The 19,259-nt window shown below is 37.5% G+C and overlaps 1 protein-coding gene across 1 annotated transcript in view; it reads left to right on the forward strand.

The window, feature by feature from the left end:
• Positions 1–19,259, forward strand: part of HDX (highly divergent homeobox) — a 214,712-nt gene that overhangs the window by 129,514 nt on the left and 65,939 nt on the right. The window contains exon 5 of the mRNA XM_068962922.1: positions 7,283–7,490. Coding sequence (XP_068819023.1) covers positions 7,283–7,490 — 208 coding nt within the window. The remainder of the gene's footprint in view (positions 1–7,282; positions 7,491–19,259) is intronic.

Consider the following 19,259-nt stretch of genomic DNA (forward strand, 5'->3'; position numbering starts at 1 on the left):
ACCAAGTAAAAGTTAACTTTATTCATAATTTTTATTTACATTTGATAAATAATGTAGAACATTACATCTAAGGTTATTTTGTATATATGTAAACCTTGTGATATAGAAGAAATTTTACTTGCTATACAAAGAAAGGGTACCATAATCAAATTTAGACCTGAAATTATGAAATGCTATTGAGTGACTTTCTACACTCAAAGAAAATAAACAGGTTTTAAGAAATATTTTACTTTGTAGGTTGGCATGGCAATTATTCTTTGTAGGGTATCATAACAAAACTATAAAGGTTATGAGCTTTTTGAAAATTACATGAGAAACTTGAGTATGAAATTGGTTTTAAACTGCTGCTTTCAAAAAATGTTGGGGTAGACATAATTTTCTACATAATTTTCTTAGTTGTTTAGTAACTAAGCCATGTCCTACTCTTTGCAGCCACCAGGCTCTTCTTTCCATGGATTTCTCAGACAAGAATACTGTAGTGGGTTATCATTTCCTTTTCTAGGGGAGCTTCCTGATCCAGGGAACGAACCTGCATCTCCTGCATTGGCAGGCAGGTTCTTTACCACTGAGTCATCATGGAAGCCCTATTAAATTATTGATTGTTAACCATTTTTAATTGAATTATAGTTTATTTACCATGTTGTATTAGTTTCAGATGTACAGAAAAGTGATACGGTTTGATATATGTATGCATATGTGTGTGTGTGTGTGTGTCTGTGTGTCTGTGTGCGCATGTTAGTTGCTCAGGCATGTCCGACTCTTTGCGACCATGGCCTATAGCCCACCAGGCTCCTCTGTTCATGGGATTCACTAGGTAAGGATACTGAATGGATTGTCACTCCCTTCTCCAGGGGATCTTCCCAACCCAGGGATCAAACCCAGGTCTCCCGCAGGGAATGAGGATTCTTTACCATCTGCACCACCAGGGAAGCCATATATACACACACATATATATACATATACATATATATGCATATGTATATATTCTTTTTCATATTCTTTTCTATTATACATAATTGGAAGACAATTACTATAATTCCCTGTGCTATATAGCAGGTCCTTGTTGGTTATTTATTTTATATATAGTAATGTGTGGATGTTAATTCTAAACTCATAAATTTATCCCCCCCCCATCCCACTATTCCCTTTGGTAATAAGTTTGTTTTCTGTGTCCATGAGTATATTTCTATTTTGTGAATAAGTTAATAACACACTGAAACCATACTCACAGAAAACTAGTCAATCTAATCACACTAGGACCACAGTCTTCTCTAACTCAATGAAACAAAGCCATGCTCACGGGGCAACCCAAGACGGGCAGGTCATGGTGGAGAGGTCTGACAGAATGTGGTCCACTGGAGAAGGGAATGGCAAACCACTACAGTATTCTTGCCTTGAGAACCCCATGAACAGTATGAAAAGGCAAAATGATAGGATACTGAAAGAGGAACTCCCCAGGTCAGTAGGTGCCCAATATGCTACTGGAGATCAGTGGAGAAATAACTAGAAAGAATGAAGGGATGGAGCCAAAGCAAAAAACAACAACCAGCTGTGGATGTGACTGGTGATAGAAGCAAGGTCTGATGCTGTAAGAGCAATATTGCATAGGAACATGGAATGTCAGGTCCATGAATCAAGGCAAATTGGAAGTGGTCAAACAGGAGATGGCAAGAGTGAACGTCAACATTCTAGGAATCAGCGAACTAAAATGGGCTGGAATGGGTGAATTTAACTCAGATGACCGTTATATCTACTACTGTGGGCAGGAATCCCTCAGAAGAAATGGAGTAGCCATCATGGTCAACAAAAGAGTCCAAAATGCAGTACTTGGATGAAATCTCAAAAATGACAGAACAATCTCTGTTTGTTTAAAAGGCAAACCATTCAATATCACTGTTATCCAAGTCTATGCCCCAACCAGTAATGCTGAAGAAGCTGAAGTTGAACGGTTTTATGAAGACTTACAAGACCTTTTAGAACTAACACCCCAAAAAGATGTCCTTTTCATTATAGGGGACTGGAAAGTAAAAGTAGGAAGTCAAGCAACACCTGGAGTAACAGGCAAATTTGGCCCTGGAATGCAGAATGAAGCAGGGCAAAGACTAATAGAGTTTTGCCAAGAAAATGCACTGGTCATAAACACACCCTCTTCCAACAACACAGGAAAAGACTCTACACATGGACATCACCAGATGGTGAACACTGAAATCAGATTGATTATATTCTTTGCAGCCAAAGATGGAGAAGCTATATACAGTCAACAAAAACAAGACCAGGAGCTGACTCTGGCTCAGATCATGAACTCCTTATTACCAAATTCAGACTGAAATTGAAGAAAGTAGGGAAAACCGCTAGACCATTCAGGTATGACCTAAATCAAGTCCCTTATGATTATATAGTGGAAGTGAGAAATAGATTTAAGGGCCTAGATCTGATAGATAGAGTGCCTGATGAACTATGGATTGAGGTTTGTGACAGTGTACAGGAGACAGGGATCAAGACCATCCCCATGGAAAAGAAATGCAAAAAAAGCAAAATGGCTGTCTGGGGAGGCCTTACAAATAGCTGTGAAAAGAAGAGAGGTGAAAAGCAAAGGAGAAAAGGAAAGATATAAGCATCTGAATGCAGAGTTCAAGAGAATAGCAAGAAGAGAAAAGAAAGCCTTCTTCAGCAATCAATGCAAAGAAATAGAGGAAAACAACAGAATGGGAAAGACTAGAGATCTCTTCAAGAAAATGAGAGATACCAAGGGAACATTTCATGCAAAGATGGGCTCGATAAAGGACAGAAATGGTATGGACCTAACAGAAGCAGAAGATATTAAGAAGAGGTGGCAAGAATACACAGAAGAACTGTACAAAAAAGATTTCACTACCCAGATAATCATGATGGTGTGATCACTCATCTAGAGCCAGACATCTTGGAATGTGAAATCAAGTGGGCTTTAGAAAGCATCACTATGGACAAAGCTAGGGGAGGTGCAGAAATTCCAGCTGAGCTATTTCAAATCCTGAAAGATGATGCTGTGAAAGTGCTGCACTCAATATGCCAGCAACTTTGGAAAACTCAGCAGTGGCCACAGGACTGGAAAAAGTCAGTTTTCATTCCAATCCCAAAGAAAGGCAATGCCAAAGAATGCTCAAACTACCACACAATTGCACTCATCTCACATGCTAGTAAAGTAATGCTCAAAATTCTCCAAGCCAGGCTTCAGCAATACGTGAACCATGAACTTCCTGATGTTCAAGCTGGTTTTAGAAAAGGCAGAGGAACCAGAGATCAAATTGCCAACATGCACTGGATCATGGAAAAAGCAAGAGAGTTCCAGAAAAACATCTATTTCTGTTTTATTGACTATGCCAAAGCCTTTGACTGTGTGGATCACAGTAAATTGTGGAAAATTCTGAAAGAGATGGGACTACCAGACCACCTGACTTGCCTCTTGAGAAATCTGTATGCAGGTCAGGAAGCAACAGTCAATACTGGACATGGAACAACAGACTGGTTCCAAGTAGGAAAAGGAGTGTGTCAAGGCTGTATATTGTCACCCTGCTTATTTAACTTCTATGCAGAGTACATCATGAGAAACGCTGGACTGGAAGAAACACAAGCTGGAATCAAGATTGCCGGGAGAAATATCAATAACCTCAGATATGCAGATGACACCACCCTTATGGCAGAAAGTGAAGAAGAACTAAAAAGCCTCTTGATGAAATTGAAAGAGGAGAGTGCAAAAGGTGGCTTAAAGCTCAACACTCAGAAAACGAAGATCATGGCATCTGGTCCCATCACTTCATGGGAAATAGATGGGGAAACAGTGTCAGACTTTACTTTTGGGGGCTCCAAAATCACTGCAGATGGTGATTGCAGCCATGAAATTAAAAGACGCTTATTCTTTGGAAGAAAAGTTATGACCAACCTAGATAGCATATTCAAAAGAAGAGACATTACTTTGCTGACTAAGTTCTGTCCAGTCAAGGCTATGGTTTTTCCTGTGTTCATGTATGGATGTGAGAGTTGGACTGTGAGAAGGCTGAGTGCCGAAGAATTGATGCTTTTGAACTGTGATGTTGGAGAAGACTCTTGAGCATCCCTTGGACTGCAAGGAGATCCAACCAGTCCATTTTAAAGGAGATCAGTCCTGGGATTTCTTTGGAAGGGATTATGCTAAAGCTGAAATTCCAGTCCTTTGGCCACCTCATGCGAAGAGTTGACTCATTGGAAAAGGCTCTGATGCTGGGAGGGATTGGGGGCAGGAGGAGAAGGGGACGACAGAGGATGAGATGGCTGGATGGCATCACAGACTCGATGGACGTGAGTCTGAGTGAACTCCGGGAGTTGGTGATGGACAGGGAGGCCTGGAGTGCTGCAATTCATGGGGTCACAAAGAGTCGAACACGACTGAATGACTGAACTGAACTGAACTGATAATTTTTTTTAGATTCCACATTTAAGTGATATCATATGACATTTGTCTTTGGCTAATTTACCTCACTCAGTATGCTAATCTCCATTCCAGGCATTATTTCATTCTTTTTTTAATTGCTGAGTAATATTACATTGCATATAATTATTTATACCACATTTCTTTATTCATTCATTTATTAATGGACATTTTTGTTGCCCTATTACTTTTAAGAAATTTGAATTCATCATTAAAAAATCTCCCCCCAAAATAAATCTACAAGCACTCAAAACCTACAGTTAGCATCATATTTTAATGGTGAATAATAGAAGCTTTCCCCTGAGACCAGAAAAAAAGATGTTCACTCTGGCCACCTTTATTATAATACTGGAAGTTCTAACCAGTACAATAAATCAACAAAATTAAATAAAAGATACAGGATTGTCTGTTTAGAAAGTGGTAAAGAAATAAAGCACTCCTACAACTAATAAGTGAATTCACCAAAGTCTCTGGAGACAAGATCATCATATAAAAATCAATTGCATGTCTGTATAGTTAAAAACAAACACAATCAAACTGAAATTTAAGATACATTCTTTGCAATCACTCAAAAAATCAAATACGTGTAACTCCAACAAAACATGTATACGACTTAAATGCTGAAAACTACAAAACACTGATGAAAGGAATAAAAGTAATTCTAAGTAAATGGGGAGACATTCTGTGTACACATACTGGAAGATCCAACATAGTAAAAATGTCAAGTTCTCTCAAATTGTTAATCAGTTTTAACATAATTCCAATAAAATTCCAGCAAGATTTTTTGTTGATGTAGACAAGATATCTCTAAAATTCATATCAAAAGAAATATGCTTGTATGACCAAAACAGTTCTAGAAAAAAATAATAAGTGGAAGAATTTCAAGACTTAGTATATAAGTAATGAAGACTGTATTAGCAGGGTGATAGATGTATAGATCACTGGAACAGAATAGAGAATGCAGAAATATTTCTGCACAACCATAGCCGGCTTAGCTAAGTTTGACAAGATGATGCAAAGGCAATTCAGTGGAGGAAGTCTTTTCAAGAAATGTTCTGGAACATTTCTGTTCTGTATTTCTGTTGGAAAATGTAAATTACCTTAGACCTAGACCTCACACCTTAGACAAGAATGAATTCATAATGGACCAGGAATATAAATGTGAAAAATAAAACTATAAAAATTAAATATTAATACAGCTTGGTGAAGAATTATTAAGAATGGTACTAAAAGCACAACCCATAAAAGAATAAAAGCAATAGCTTCAATTTTATTAAAAAAAAAAAAAAACTTTTGTGCTAAAAATGACCAAGATGATGAAAATACAAGCTACAGACAAGGAGAAAATATTTGCAAGCCCCATATTTGCAAAGAACTCATATCTGCTACAAAATGGAAGAAAATTTTGCAAAATCACATATCTGAGAAAAATTCATATCTAGAATATATAAAGTACTCTCAAAACTCAGTACTAAAAGACCAAATTTATCACAAAATGGGCAAAAGACACAAAGAGACAGTTCAGTGATAGGTGGATGGCAAAAAATATGTGAAAACATTATCAATACTACTAACCATTGGGAAAACTAAATTAAGAACTTGATCATTACTATATGCAGAAATGAGAACAGCTAAAAAAAAAAACTTATAATACCAAGTCTTAGCAAGAAAACCAAGAATCTGAATCTCTCAATCATTGCTGGTAAGAATGTAAAATGGTACAACTTTTATGGAAACAATTTGGCAGTTTCTTTTAAAATTAAACATATAATTACCATTTGACCCAGAAACTTCATTATTTGGCATTTATACCAGAGAAATGAAAACTTACATCAGCACAAAAACTTGTACAAACTGTTCATAGGCACTTTATGGCTGTATATAATAGCTAAAAACTGGAAGCAAGTGTCCTCCAACAAGTGAAGAGTTAAACAAACACTGCAAAGAAAAGGAAAGAAGCTGTATCATGGAAGACTTGTTAGCAATAAAAAGAAAGAAACTATTAACACACGTAACTTGAATAAATCTCCAGGAAATTATGTTGAACGAGAAAAGCCAATGTTTTGAATTTTTTTGCAGTCACATGCTGCATTAATCTATTTATATAGCATCCTCAAAATGACACAATTATAGATGTGGAAAACACATTGATGGTTGTCAGGAGTTGAAGATAGCAGAAAGGAGGAGAAGAATGTTATGATAAAGGAAAATAAAATTGTCAACACATATTGTACAATATCAATTTCCATTTTCTGTTATAGTACTATAATTATGTAAAATGTAAATTGAAGAAAATTCAATGAAGACCAATTTTTGTAACTTCCTGTAACTCCAAACTTATTTTAATATAACAAGTTTTAGAAATTGGTTCTAAATCTAATAAAATGGAATATTATAATACTTAAAATACCCAGGTAATCATTGTGAAGCCAAAAAAATTTACTAGAAAGCACATTTTCACCTAGGAAGATCAAGATTGGAATTAGGATATGAAATATATTTAGAGCTGCATGCCTGGTCCCTTTTGGGAAAGAAGCAATTCATGTTTCTTTTGAAATATTTGGTAGGTTATTTTCTCCAGAAAGAAAACAAAAGCAAAAGAGTATTCTGCAATGGGCTGCATGTTGCTTGAAAGTCTGATTATTAAGATAATAAAAAAAGTTTTGAATAGAAACATTTATATTTTAGTTTATTGAGTAATAATAAAGCTGCATTTTTTCTCAGTACCTATTTATTCTTTACAATCATATTTTATACAACATCCATTTATTATTTTAATGGTAGAACTGCTAAGGTTTCTATTTTTACAAAACTTCCTCTTGTATTTCTCTTATAAAGACATGGATTGGGAATCGAAGAAGAAAATATCGTTTAATGGGGATTCAAGTTCCACCTCCAAGAGGAGGCCCTGCTGATTTTTCTGAGCAGCCCGAATATGGTTCTTTGTCTGCACTCACACCAGGAGAGGAAGCTGGTCCTGAAGTAGGAGAGGATAATGACAGAAATGATGAAGTATCCATCTGTTTGTCTGAAGGAAGTTCTCAAGGTATTTTATATGCTGCACCTCCTAATGATATCTTTTGTGTATTTGATGCATTTTTACTTGCTTTTCAGTTTACTGCCCTTCAAATCTAAAGTCATCAAAACATTTGGTTAAATAGACATATTTTATATATTTTCATTATATTTTAAAATAATATTATATATATTTAAAGTGTACAAGTTTAGATACAAATATACATAAAGAAATGATTACTATGGTCAAGCTAATTAACATATCCCTCTCTTCACATAGTTACCTTTTTGTCTGTGTATGTAATGAGAGCACCTGAAATCTACTCCCAAAGTAAATTTCCAGCATACAATATAGGACATACAGTTGATCCTTAAACAACATGGGTTTGAACTGCACTGGTTCACTTTCAATAATACTTTGGAATAACTTGTGGAGATTTGCAACAATTTGGAAAACCCTGCAGAAAAACCATGTGGCCTAGAAATATCAAAAAAGAAAAAGGTATGTCATGAATACATAAAATATATGTAATATATATAAAACATACAAAATATGTGTTAGTCAATTGTTTATGCTATTGGTAAGTCAACAGTAGGGTATTAGTATAGTTTTGGAAAAGTCAAAAGTTATACTTGGATATTTAACTGTGATGGGGCTTCCATGACGCTAACCCTCATGTTGTTTAAAGGTCAACTATATTGTTAATTATTGTCATCATGCTCTATATTAGTTACCTAGACTACATAATTGAAAGTTTCCACCCTTTGACCAAAATTTCCCCATTTTCCCCATGTCCTCACTTTGGTACCTACCATTCTAGTCTGCTTCTATATATTTGATTTTTTTTCCACATATAAATGAGATCATGCAGTATTTTTCTTCCTGTATTTGGCTTATTTCAGTTAGTATAATGTCCTTTAGGTTCATCCAAGCACTTGCAAATGGCAGGATTTTTAAAAGACTGAATAATATTCCATTGCATGTATATACCACAGTTTCTTTATCCATTCATCTGTCTATGGACACTTGCTTGCTTCCATACCTTGGCTACTGTGACTAATACTGCAATGAACATGGAAGTGCACATACCTCTTTGAGATACTAATTTCATTTCTTTGGGATATATACCCAGAAGAGGGATTGTTGGATTTAAATTAAAAATTTAAATTAAAAAAATTATTATTAATTTTTTAAGGAACTTTCATACTGTTTTTCATAATGGCTCTAAGCCTCTGTCACCAACATTTGTATTTTTGATTTTTAATGCTTCCACCTGAGCAGTCTTCCACATCATCGTCACAAAAATTAAAACTGATCTACCACATTAATGATCTCCCATGCTTAGAAAATATTTGCTATTACAACAATCCAAAGATTATAGTACACGATAATTTTAATTTTTTGAATTTTAGTCAGTTTAATTTAGGACATTGTAATGAAAGATAGTATGGCATAATGTGATAAACAACAGGCTAGTAACTGGGCAACCTGGGTGCAAGTCCTAGATCTTCTACTAGCTGATTATGTGACTTCAGGCAAACTATTTAAATCATCAGGCTTTAGTTTTCTTATCCAAAAAATAAGGGAGTTAGGCTAGATCATCTTTATAATACTTCTTCAGTTCAGTTCAATTCAGTTGGACACACTCAGTCATGTCCGACTCTTTGCGACCCCATGAATCACAGCATGCCAGCCTCCCTGTTCATCACCAACTCCTGGAGTTCACTCAAACTCATGTCCATCGAGTTGGTGATGCCATCCAGCCATCTCATTATCTGTCGTCCCCTTCTCCTCCTGCACCCAATCGCTCCCAGCATCAGAATCTTTTCCAATGAGTCAACTCTTCGCATGAGGTGGTCAAAGTATTTGAGTTTCAGCTTCAGCATCAGTCTTTTCAATGAACACCCAGGACTGATCTCCTTTAGAATGGACTGGTTGGTTAATGCTTCTTAATGTTTCCCTAAATAAGAATTCAAATAATTATATGTAATTATATCATTTGTCCATAAGAAGAATTTTTCGTTTGATTTCAAATACAGAAACAGTCTTCTCCTGACACCTTTATGAACACTTTTTATTAAGGTTTAATTTACATAGAATAAAACCCATCCATTTCAAAAGTAGAATTCAATGGTTTGATTTAGTCGCTCAGTCATGTCCAACTGTTTGTGACCCCATGGACTGTAGCTCACCAGGCTCCTCTCTCCATGGGATTTTCCAGGCAAGAATGCTGGAGTGGGTTGCCATTTCCTTTTCCATGATTTTTAGTAAATTATATGCAGTTGTATAGTCATCGCCATTTCTAAAATTGAATTTTAGAATAATCACTAAAATCCAGCTGTAGAATATTTTTACCACTTCAAAAAACTAAAATCCAATTATAGAATGTTTTCATCACTTCAAAAAATTTCCTTGAGACCATTTTCAGTCAATATCCACTCTCACCTCAAAACCTAGGCAAAAACTGATCTGATTTCTGACTATATAAATTTGTCTTTTCTGGGCATATCATATAAGTGGAATTATATAATATATAGTGAGTTTTCTTTTTGCATTTATCATAGAGAGAATTTTGCTTTGGCTTTTTAAAAATTCTATTGAACAGGATAGTAACACTATATTTTTAAATTTATTTTTACCTTCTAAGTTTGTTTATGAAGTTTTCAACAGTCACAACTTTTGGTTGTAATTTTTCTGTTGTCAGATGTACCGGCTTTTTTCCTATATGGTTTATGACTTTGGTGTCATGATTAAAAAATCCTTCCTTATACTACAATTAGGTAAACATACCCCATATATGCTTCTTGTTTCCTTATGGATTCATTTTTACAACTTGATATTTATCCCACCTAGAAATTGTTTTGCTTTAAGATGTGTGAAGAAAATACCTAATTTTATTTTCCAAATGATTATCCAAATGCCCCTACAATATTTGTTGAATAGTCCAGCATGTTTCCAATGAGTCTGTGTAGCTTTGAAAATCAAAGATGATAGATAGGGAAACAGCTCAACAGTCATCTTGTTTAGGCCACCTGCCACTTGGAGGATATAAATGTCAAAAGGAAGCAGATGTTATGTGTGCAGACTGATGCATTTACCTGTGTGCTGGATAGGTGCCCTACCTTTATTCTACCATTTGAAGGAAATTCCAAAGTTGAATAATCAAGTGACTAGCAAAAGAGTTCCAGAAAAAGAAGAATTTCTCTTCTAACTAGTACTGCTACTGCTACTGCTAAGTCACTTCAGTCACGTCCGACTCTGTGCGACCCCATAGATGGCAGCCCACCAGGCTCCCCCGTCTCTGGGATTCTCCAGGCAAGAACACTGGAGTGGGTTGCCATTTCCTTCTCCAATGAATGAAAGTGAAAAGTGAAAGGGAAGTTGGTTAGTCGTATCCGACTCTTAGCGACCCCATGGACTGCAGCCTACCAGGCTCCTTCATTCATAGGATTTTCCAGGCAAAAGTACTGGAGTGGGGTGCCACTTCTTTCTCCAGAAGATCTTCCCAGCCCAGGGATCTAACCTGGGTCTCCCACATTGCAGGCAGACGCTTTAGTATCCAAGCCAGCAGGGAAGCTCTAATAATAAATGAAGAAGAAATAGGGAAATTACCTGAAAAAGAATTCAGAATAATGATAGTAAAGTTGATCAAAAACTGTTTGAAAACAAAATGAAGAAAATGCAAGAATCAATTAACAAAAACCTAGAAGAATTAAATAATAAACATGCAGAGAGTGGTCCTAAGATGGCAGAGGAATAGGATGGGGAGACCACTTTCTCCCCCACAAATTCATCAAAAGAACATTTAAACGCTGAGTAAATTCCACGAAACAACTTCTGAATGCCAGCAGAGGACATCAAGCACCCAGAAAGCAGCCCATTGTCTTCGAAATGAGGTAGGAAAAAATATAAAAGACCAAAAAAAAGAGACAAAAGAGGTAGGGATGGAGCTCCATCCCAGGAAGGGCATCTTAAAAAGAGAGAAGTTTCCAAACACCAGGAAACACTCTCACTGCTGAGTCTGTGGCGAGCTTGGAAGCAGAGAGGGCAACATAGCAGGGAGGAAAAATGAATAAACAAAACCCACAGATTATGAGCCCAATGGTAACTCCCCCAGCGGAGAAGCAGCCCAGGTGCCTGCACCCACCACTAGCAAGCGGGGGCCTGGCAGGGTGGTGCGGGCTGCATTGCTTAGAGTAAGGACCAAGCCTGAATGCCCCGAGGACAATCTGAGCGAACTAACTTGGTTTTGTAAACCAGACTGTGGGATAGCTACCACGTGAAAAGCCCTAACCTAAGACACCACCAGGCCCACACACAGAACAAAAGACTGAACAGAGATAGCCAGCTGCAGACCATCCCCCTCTGGTGACAGGCAGCCAGAGCCAGAAGGGGGCAATTGCAGCCCCAGAGAGACATTATCTACCAAACTGCAAGTGGCCTTCTTTGCTAACTAAGACTTCTTGGGGTCCTGGACAGTCAACATCCACCTGAGAAGGTGCACCTCTTGTACACCCAGAAAACCGAGCAGCAGGGACAGGGGAAGTGATAAGTGGCAGCAACTGTGCTAGCCAAACACCTCATCACCTGAGCTGCTCGAACCTGGGAAGGGCACAAAATGCAGGCCCAACGGAGTCTGCACCTCTGAGGACTACCTGAGTGCCTGAAACAGAGCGGCTTAGACCTGGGAGGTGCAGGCAGCCCAGGGCCAGCCTCGGATGGTTCCTGGCAGAGCAACATAGAGCCTGAGCAGTGTGGGCAGGGAAGGCACATGCGCCGTCAGCAGGGCAGGCCCAGTGTGGCTGAGACACTGTGAGCACACGCCAGTGTTATTTGTTTGCAGAGTCCCTCTCTCCCTGCAGCGTGACTGAACAAGTAAGCCTAAAAAAAGTGTCCACCTCCACCCCCCCTTGTGTCAGGGTGGAAATCAGACACTGAAGAGACCAGCAAACAGAAGCTAAAACAGAGGGAACCGCCTTGGAAGTAACAGGTGCAATAGATTAAAACCTTGTCTTTAGTACCAACTACATAGGAAGGGGCCTATAGATCTTGAGAAATATAAGCCAGACCAAAGAACTATCCGAAAATGAACTGAATCCACACTGCCCACAACAACATCAGAGAAAGTCCCAGATGTATTTTTACTATTTTTATGATTATTCATTATTTTTATTTTTTTTAATTTTTAAGTCCTCTATTACTCCTTTAATTTTCATTTTTATAACCTACTATTACTTTGCCAAAAAAGACCCTATTTTTTAAAGCAACTTCATATATATATATATATATATATATATATTTATAATTTTTGTGACTATTTTTTTCTTTTATTTCCCTTCTTTTCTTTAATATTGTATTTTTGAAAACCTAACCTCTACTCTAGATTTTTAATCTTTGCTTTTTGGTATTTGTTATCAATCGTGTACCATTAAGAACCAAATCTTCAGTACCCATTTTTATTTGGGAGCAAGATTACTGGCTTGACTGCTCCCTCCCCCTTTGGACTCTCCTTTTTCTCCACCAGGTCGCCTCTGTCTCCTCCCTCCCCCTTCTCTTCTCTACCCAACTCTGTGAATCTCTGTGTGTTCCAGACGGTAGAGAACACTTAGGGAACTGATTACTGGCTGGATCTCTCTCTTTTTGATTCCTCCCTTTTATTCTCCTAGCCACTTCTGTCTCCTTCCTCCCTCTTTTCTTTTCTGTATAACTCTGTGAACATCTCTGAGTGATCCAGACTGTGGAGCACACCTGAGGAAGTAATTATTGGCTAGCTTGCTCTCTCCTCTTTTGATGCCACCTCATCTCATCCTGGACACCTCTATCTCCCTCCTCCTTCTCTTCTCCATGTAACTCTGTGAACCTCTCTGGGTGTCCCTCACTGTGGAGAAACTTTCCATCTTTAACCTAGATGTTTATAAATGGTGCTGTATATAAGGAGAAGTCTTGAGACTACTGTAACAATAAGACTGAAAACCAGAAGCAGGAGGCTTAAGTCGAAATCCTGAGAACACCAGAGAACTCTTGACTCCAGGGAACATTAATCGACAGGAGCTCATCAAACACCTCCGTACCTACACTGAAACCAAGCACCACCCAAGGACAAACAAGTTCCAGAGCAAGACATACCATGCAAATTCTCCAGCAACACAGGAACACACCCCTGAGTTTCAATATACAGGCAGCTCAAAGTTACTCCAAAACACTGACATCTCATAAGTCATTACTGGACACTTCATTGCACTCCAGAGAGAAGAAATCCAGCTCCACCCACCAGAACACTGACACAAGCTTCCCTAACCAAGAAACTTTGACAAGCCACCTGTACAACCCCACCCACAGCAAGGAAACTGTACAATAAAGAGAACTCCACAAACTGCCAGAATGCAGAAAGGCCACCCCAAACTCAGCAATATAAACAAGATGAAGAGCAGAAGAATACGCAGCGGGTAAAGGAACAGGAGAAATGCCCACCAAACCAAACAAAAGAGGAAGAGATAGGGAATCTACCTGATAAAGAATTCGGAATAATGATAGTGAAAATGATCCAAAATCTTGAATTCAAAATGGAATCACAGATAAATAGCCTGGAGACAAGGAGTGAGAAGATGCAAGAAAGGTTTAAAAAGGACATAGAAGAAATAAAAAAGAGTCAATATATAATGAATAATGCAATCCTACAGCTAAGTCTCTTTAGTCCTGTCCAACTCTGTGCATCCCCAGAGATGGCAGCCTACCAAGTTCCTCTGTCCCTGGGATCATCCAGGCAAGAACACTGGAGTGGGTTGCCATTTCCTTCTCCAATGCATGACAGTGAAAAGTGAAAGTGAAGTCACTTAGTCGTGTTCGACTCTTTGCGATCCCATGGACTGCAGCCGACCAGGCTCCTCCATCCATGGGATTTTGCAAGCAAGAGTACTGGAGTGGGGTGCCATTGCCTTCTCCGAAATAATGCAATAAATGAGATAAAAAACACCCTGTAGGCAACAAATAGTAGAATAATGGAGGCAGAAGATAGGTTTAGTGAAGTAGAAGATAGAATGGTAGAAATAAATGAATCAGAGTGGAAAAAAGAAAAACTAATTAAATAAAATGAGGACAATCTCAGAGACCTCCAGGACAATATTAAATGCCCCAACATTCGAATCATAGGAGTCCCAGAAGAAGAAGACAAAAAGAAGACCATGAGAAAATACTTGAGGAGATAATAGTTGAAAACATCCGTAAAATGGGGAAGGAAATAATCAAGTCCAAAAAACCCAGAGTCTCAAACAGGATAAACCCAAGACAAAACACTCCAAGACACATATTAATCAAATTAACAAAGATCAAACTCAAAGAACAAATATTAAAAGCAGCAAGGGAAAAACAACAGTAACACACAAGGGAATTCCCATAAGGATTACAGCTAGTCTTTCAGTAGAAACTCTTCAGGCCAGGAGGGAATGGCAAAACATACTTAGAGTGATGAAACAGAAAAATCTACAACCCAGATTACTGTACTCAGCAAGGAACTCATTCAAATATAAAGGAGAAATCAAAAGCTTTACAGACAAGCAAAAGCTGAGAGAATTCAGCACGACCAAACCAACTCTCCAACAAATGCTAAAGGATCTTCTCTAGACAGGAAACACAAAAAGGGCATAAAACTTGAACCCCCAAAGATAAAGTAAATGGCAATGGGATCATACTTATCAATAATTACCTTAAATGTAATTGGTTTGAATGCCTCAACCAAAAGACAAGACTGGCTGAATGGATACAAAAACAAGACCCCAATATATGTTGTCTACAAGAGACCCACCTCAAAACAGGGGACACATACAGACTGAAAGTGAAGGGCTGGAAAAAGATATTCCACACAAATATAGACTAAAAGAAAGCAATAGTAGCAATACTCATATCAGATAAAATAGACTTTAAAACAAAGGCTGTGAAAAGAGACAAAGAAGGACACTACATAATGATCAAAGGATCAATCCAAGAAGAAGATATAACAATTATAAATATATATGCACCCCACATAGGAGCACCACAATATGTAAGAGAAATGCTAACAAGTATGAAAGGGGAAATTAACAATAACACAATAAAAGTGGGAGACTTTAATACTCCACTCACACCAGTGGATAGATCAACTAAACAGAGAATTAACAAGGAAACACAAGCTTTAAATGATACAATAGACTAGTTAGACCTAATTGATATCTATAAGACATTTCAGCCCCAAACAGTGATTTTCACCTTTTTCTCAAGTGAACACAGAACCTTCCCCCAGGTAGAGCACATTTTGGGCCATAAATATAGCCTTGGTAAATTAAAAAAAAAAAAAAATGAAATCATTCCAAGCATCTTTTCTGACCACAATGCAGTAAGATTAGATTTCAATTACAGGAGAAAAACTGTTAAAAATTTCAACATATGGAGGCTGAACAACACGCTGCTGAATAACTAACAAATCACAGAAGAAATCAAAAAAGAAATCAAAATGTGCATAGAAACGAATGAAAATGAAATCACAACAACCCTAAACCTGTGGAACACTGTAAAAGTAGTGCTAAGGGGGATAGTTCATAGCAATACAAGCATACTTCATGAAACAAGAAAAAAGTCAAATAAATACCCTAACTCTACACCTAAAGCAACTAGAAAAGGAAGAAATGGAGAATCCCAGGGTTAGTAGAAGGAAAGATATATTAAAAATTAGGGCAGAAATAAATGCAAAAGAAACAAAAGAGACCATAGCAAAAATCAACATAGCCAAAAGCTGGTTCTTTGAAAGGATAAATAAAGTTGACAAACCATTAGCCAGACTCATCAAGAAATAAAGGGAGAAAATAAAATCAATAAAATTAGAAATGAAAGTGGAGAAATCAGAACAGACAATACAGAAATGCAAAGGATCATAAGAGACTACCATCAGCAAATATATGACAATAAAATGGACAATGTGGAAAAAATGGACAAATTTTTAGAAAAGTACAACTTTCCAAAAGTGAACTAGGAAGAAATAGAAAATATTAACAGACCCATTACAAGCACGGAAATTGAAACTGTAATCGAAAATCTTCCAGCAAACAAAAGCCTAGATCCAGATGGCTTCACAGCTGAATTCTACCAAAATTTAGAGAAGAGCTAACACCTATCCTATTCAAACTCTTCCAGAAAATTGCAGAGGAAGGTAAACTTCCAAACTCATTCTATGAGGCCACCATCACCCTAATACCAAAACCTGACAAAGATGCCACAAAAAAAGAAAACTACAGGCCAATATCACTGATGAACATAGATGCAAAAATCCTTAACAAAATTCTAGCAATCAGAATCCAACAACACATTAAAAAGATCATACACCATGACCAAGTGGGCTTTATCCCAGGGATGCAAGGATTCTTCAACATCCACAAATCAATCAATGTAATACATAACATTAACAAATTGAAAAATAAAAAGCATATGATTATCTCAATAGATGCAGAGGAACTTTTTGACAAAATGTAACATCCATTTATGATAAAAAAAAAAAAAAACTCCAGAAAGCAGGAATAGAAGGAACATGCCTCAACATAATAAAAGCTATATATGACAAACCCACAGCAAACATTATCCTCAATGGTGAAAAATTGAAAGCATTTCCCCTAAAGTCAGGAACAAGACAAGGGTGCCCACTTTCACCGCTACTATTCAGCATAGTTTTGGAAGTTTTGGCCACATCCATCAGAGCAGAAAAAGAAAGAAAAGGAATCCAAATTGGAAAAGAAGAAGTAAATTCTCATCGTTTACAGATGACATGATCCTCTACATAAAAAACCCTAAAGACTCCACCAGAAAATTACTACAGCTAATCAGTGAATATAGTAATGTTGCAGGATATAAAATCAACACGCAGAAATCCCTTGCATTCCTATACACTAATAATGAGAAAATAGAGAAATTAAGGAAACAATTCCATTCACCACTGCAACAAAAAGAATAAAATGCTTAGGAATATATCTACCTAAAGAAACTAAAGACCTATATATGCTGCTGCTAAGTCACTTCAGTCGTGTCCGACTCTGTGCGACCCCATAGACAGCAGCCCACCAGGCTCCCCCGTCCCTGGGATTCTCTAGGCAAGAACACTGGAGTGGGTTGCCATTTCCTTCCCCAATGCATGAAAGTGAAAAGTGAAAGTGGAAGTTGCTCAGTCGTGTCTGACTTTTAGTGACCCCATAGACTGCAGCCTACCAGGCTCCTCCATCCATGGGATTTTACAGGCAAGATTACTGGAGTGGGGTGCCATTGCCTTCTCCGAAGACCTATATATAGAAAACTATAAAACACTGGTTAAAGAAATCAAAGAGGACACTGATAGATGGAGAAATATAACATGTTCATGGACTGGAAGAATCAATATAGTGAACATCAGTATACTACCCAAAGCAATCTATAGTTTCAATGCAATCCCTATCAAGCTACCAACGGTATTTTTTCACAGAGCTAGAACAAATAATTTCACAATTTATATGGAAATACAAAACACCTAGAATAGCCAAATCAGTCTTGAGAAAGAAGAATGGAACTGGAGGTATCAACCTGCCTGACTTCAGGCTCTACTACAAAGCCAGTCATCAAGACAGTATGGTACTGGCACCAAGACAGAAATATAGATCAATGGAACAAAATAGAAAACCCAGAGATAAATCCATGCACCTATGGACACCTTATCTTTGACAAGGGAGGCAAGAATATACAATGGATTAAAAACAATCTCTTTAACAAGTGGTGCTGGGAAAACTGGTCAACCACTTGTAAAAGGATGAAACTAGAACACTTTCTAACACCATACACAAAAATAAACTCAAAATGGATTAAAGATCTAAAGGTAAGACCAGAAAGTATAAAACTCCTGGAGGAGAACATAGGCAAAACCCTCTCCAACGTAAATCACTGCAGGATCCTCTATGACCCACCTCCCAGAATACTGAAAATAAAAGCAAATATAAACAAATGGGACCTAATCAAAATTAAAAGCTTCTGCACAACAAAGGAAACTATAACCAAGGTGAAAAGACAGCCTTCAGACTGGGAGGAAATAATAGCAAATGAAGCAAATGACAACCAATATCAAAAATATACAAGCAACTCCTGCAGCTCAATTACATAAAAATAAACGACCCAATCAAAAAATGGGCCAAAGAACTAAATAGACATTTCTTCAAAGAAGACATACAGATGCCTAACAAACACATGAAAAGATGCTCAACATCACTCATTACCAGAGAAATGCAAATCAAAACCACAATGAGGTACCATTTCACCCCAGTCAGAATGGCTGTGATCTAAAAGTCTACAAGCAATAAATGCTGGAGAGGTTGTGGAGAAAAGGGAACCCTCTTCCACTGTTGGTGGGAATGCAAACTAGTCCAGCCACTATGGAGTACAGTGTGGAGATTCCTTAAAAAACTGGAAGTAGAACTGCCTTATGACCCAGCAATCCCACTGCTGGGCATACACACCGAGGAAACCAGAATTTAAAAAGACACGTGTACCCCAATGTGCATTGCAGCACTGTTTATAACAGCCAGAACATGGAAGTAATCTAGATGTCCATCAGCAGATGAATGGATAAGAAAGCTGTGGTACATATACACAATGGAGTATTCAGTCATTAAAAAGAATACATTTGAATCAGTTCTAATGAGGTGGATGAAACTGGAGCCTATTATACAGAGTGAAGTAAGCCAGAAAGAAAAACACCAGGAAACCAGAATTGAAATAGACACATGTACCCCAATGTTCATTGCAGCACTGTTTATAATA

Source organism: Capricornis sumatraensis, chromosome X (assembly GCF_032405125.1).
Source record: "Capricornis sumatraensis isolate serow.1 chromosome X, serow.2, whole genome shotgun sequence".
NCBI classification, from domain to species: Eukaryota; Metazoa; Chordata; class Mammalia; order Artiodactyla; family Bovidae; genus Capricornis; species Capricornis sumatraensis.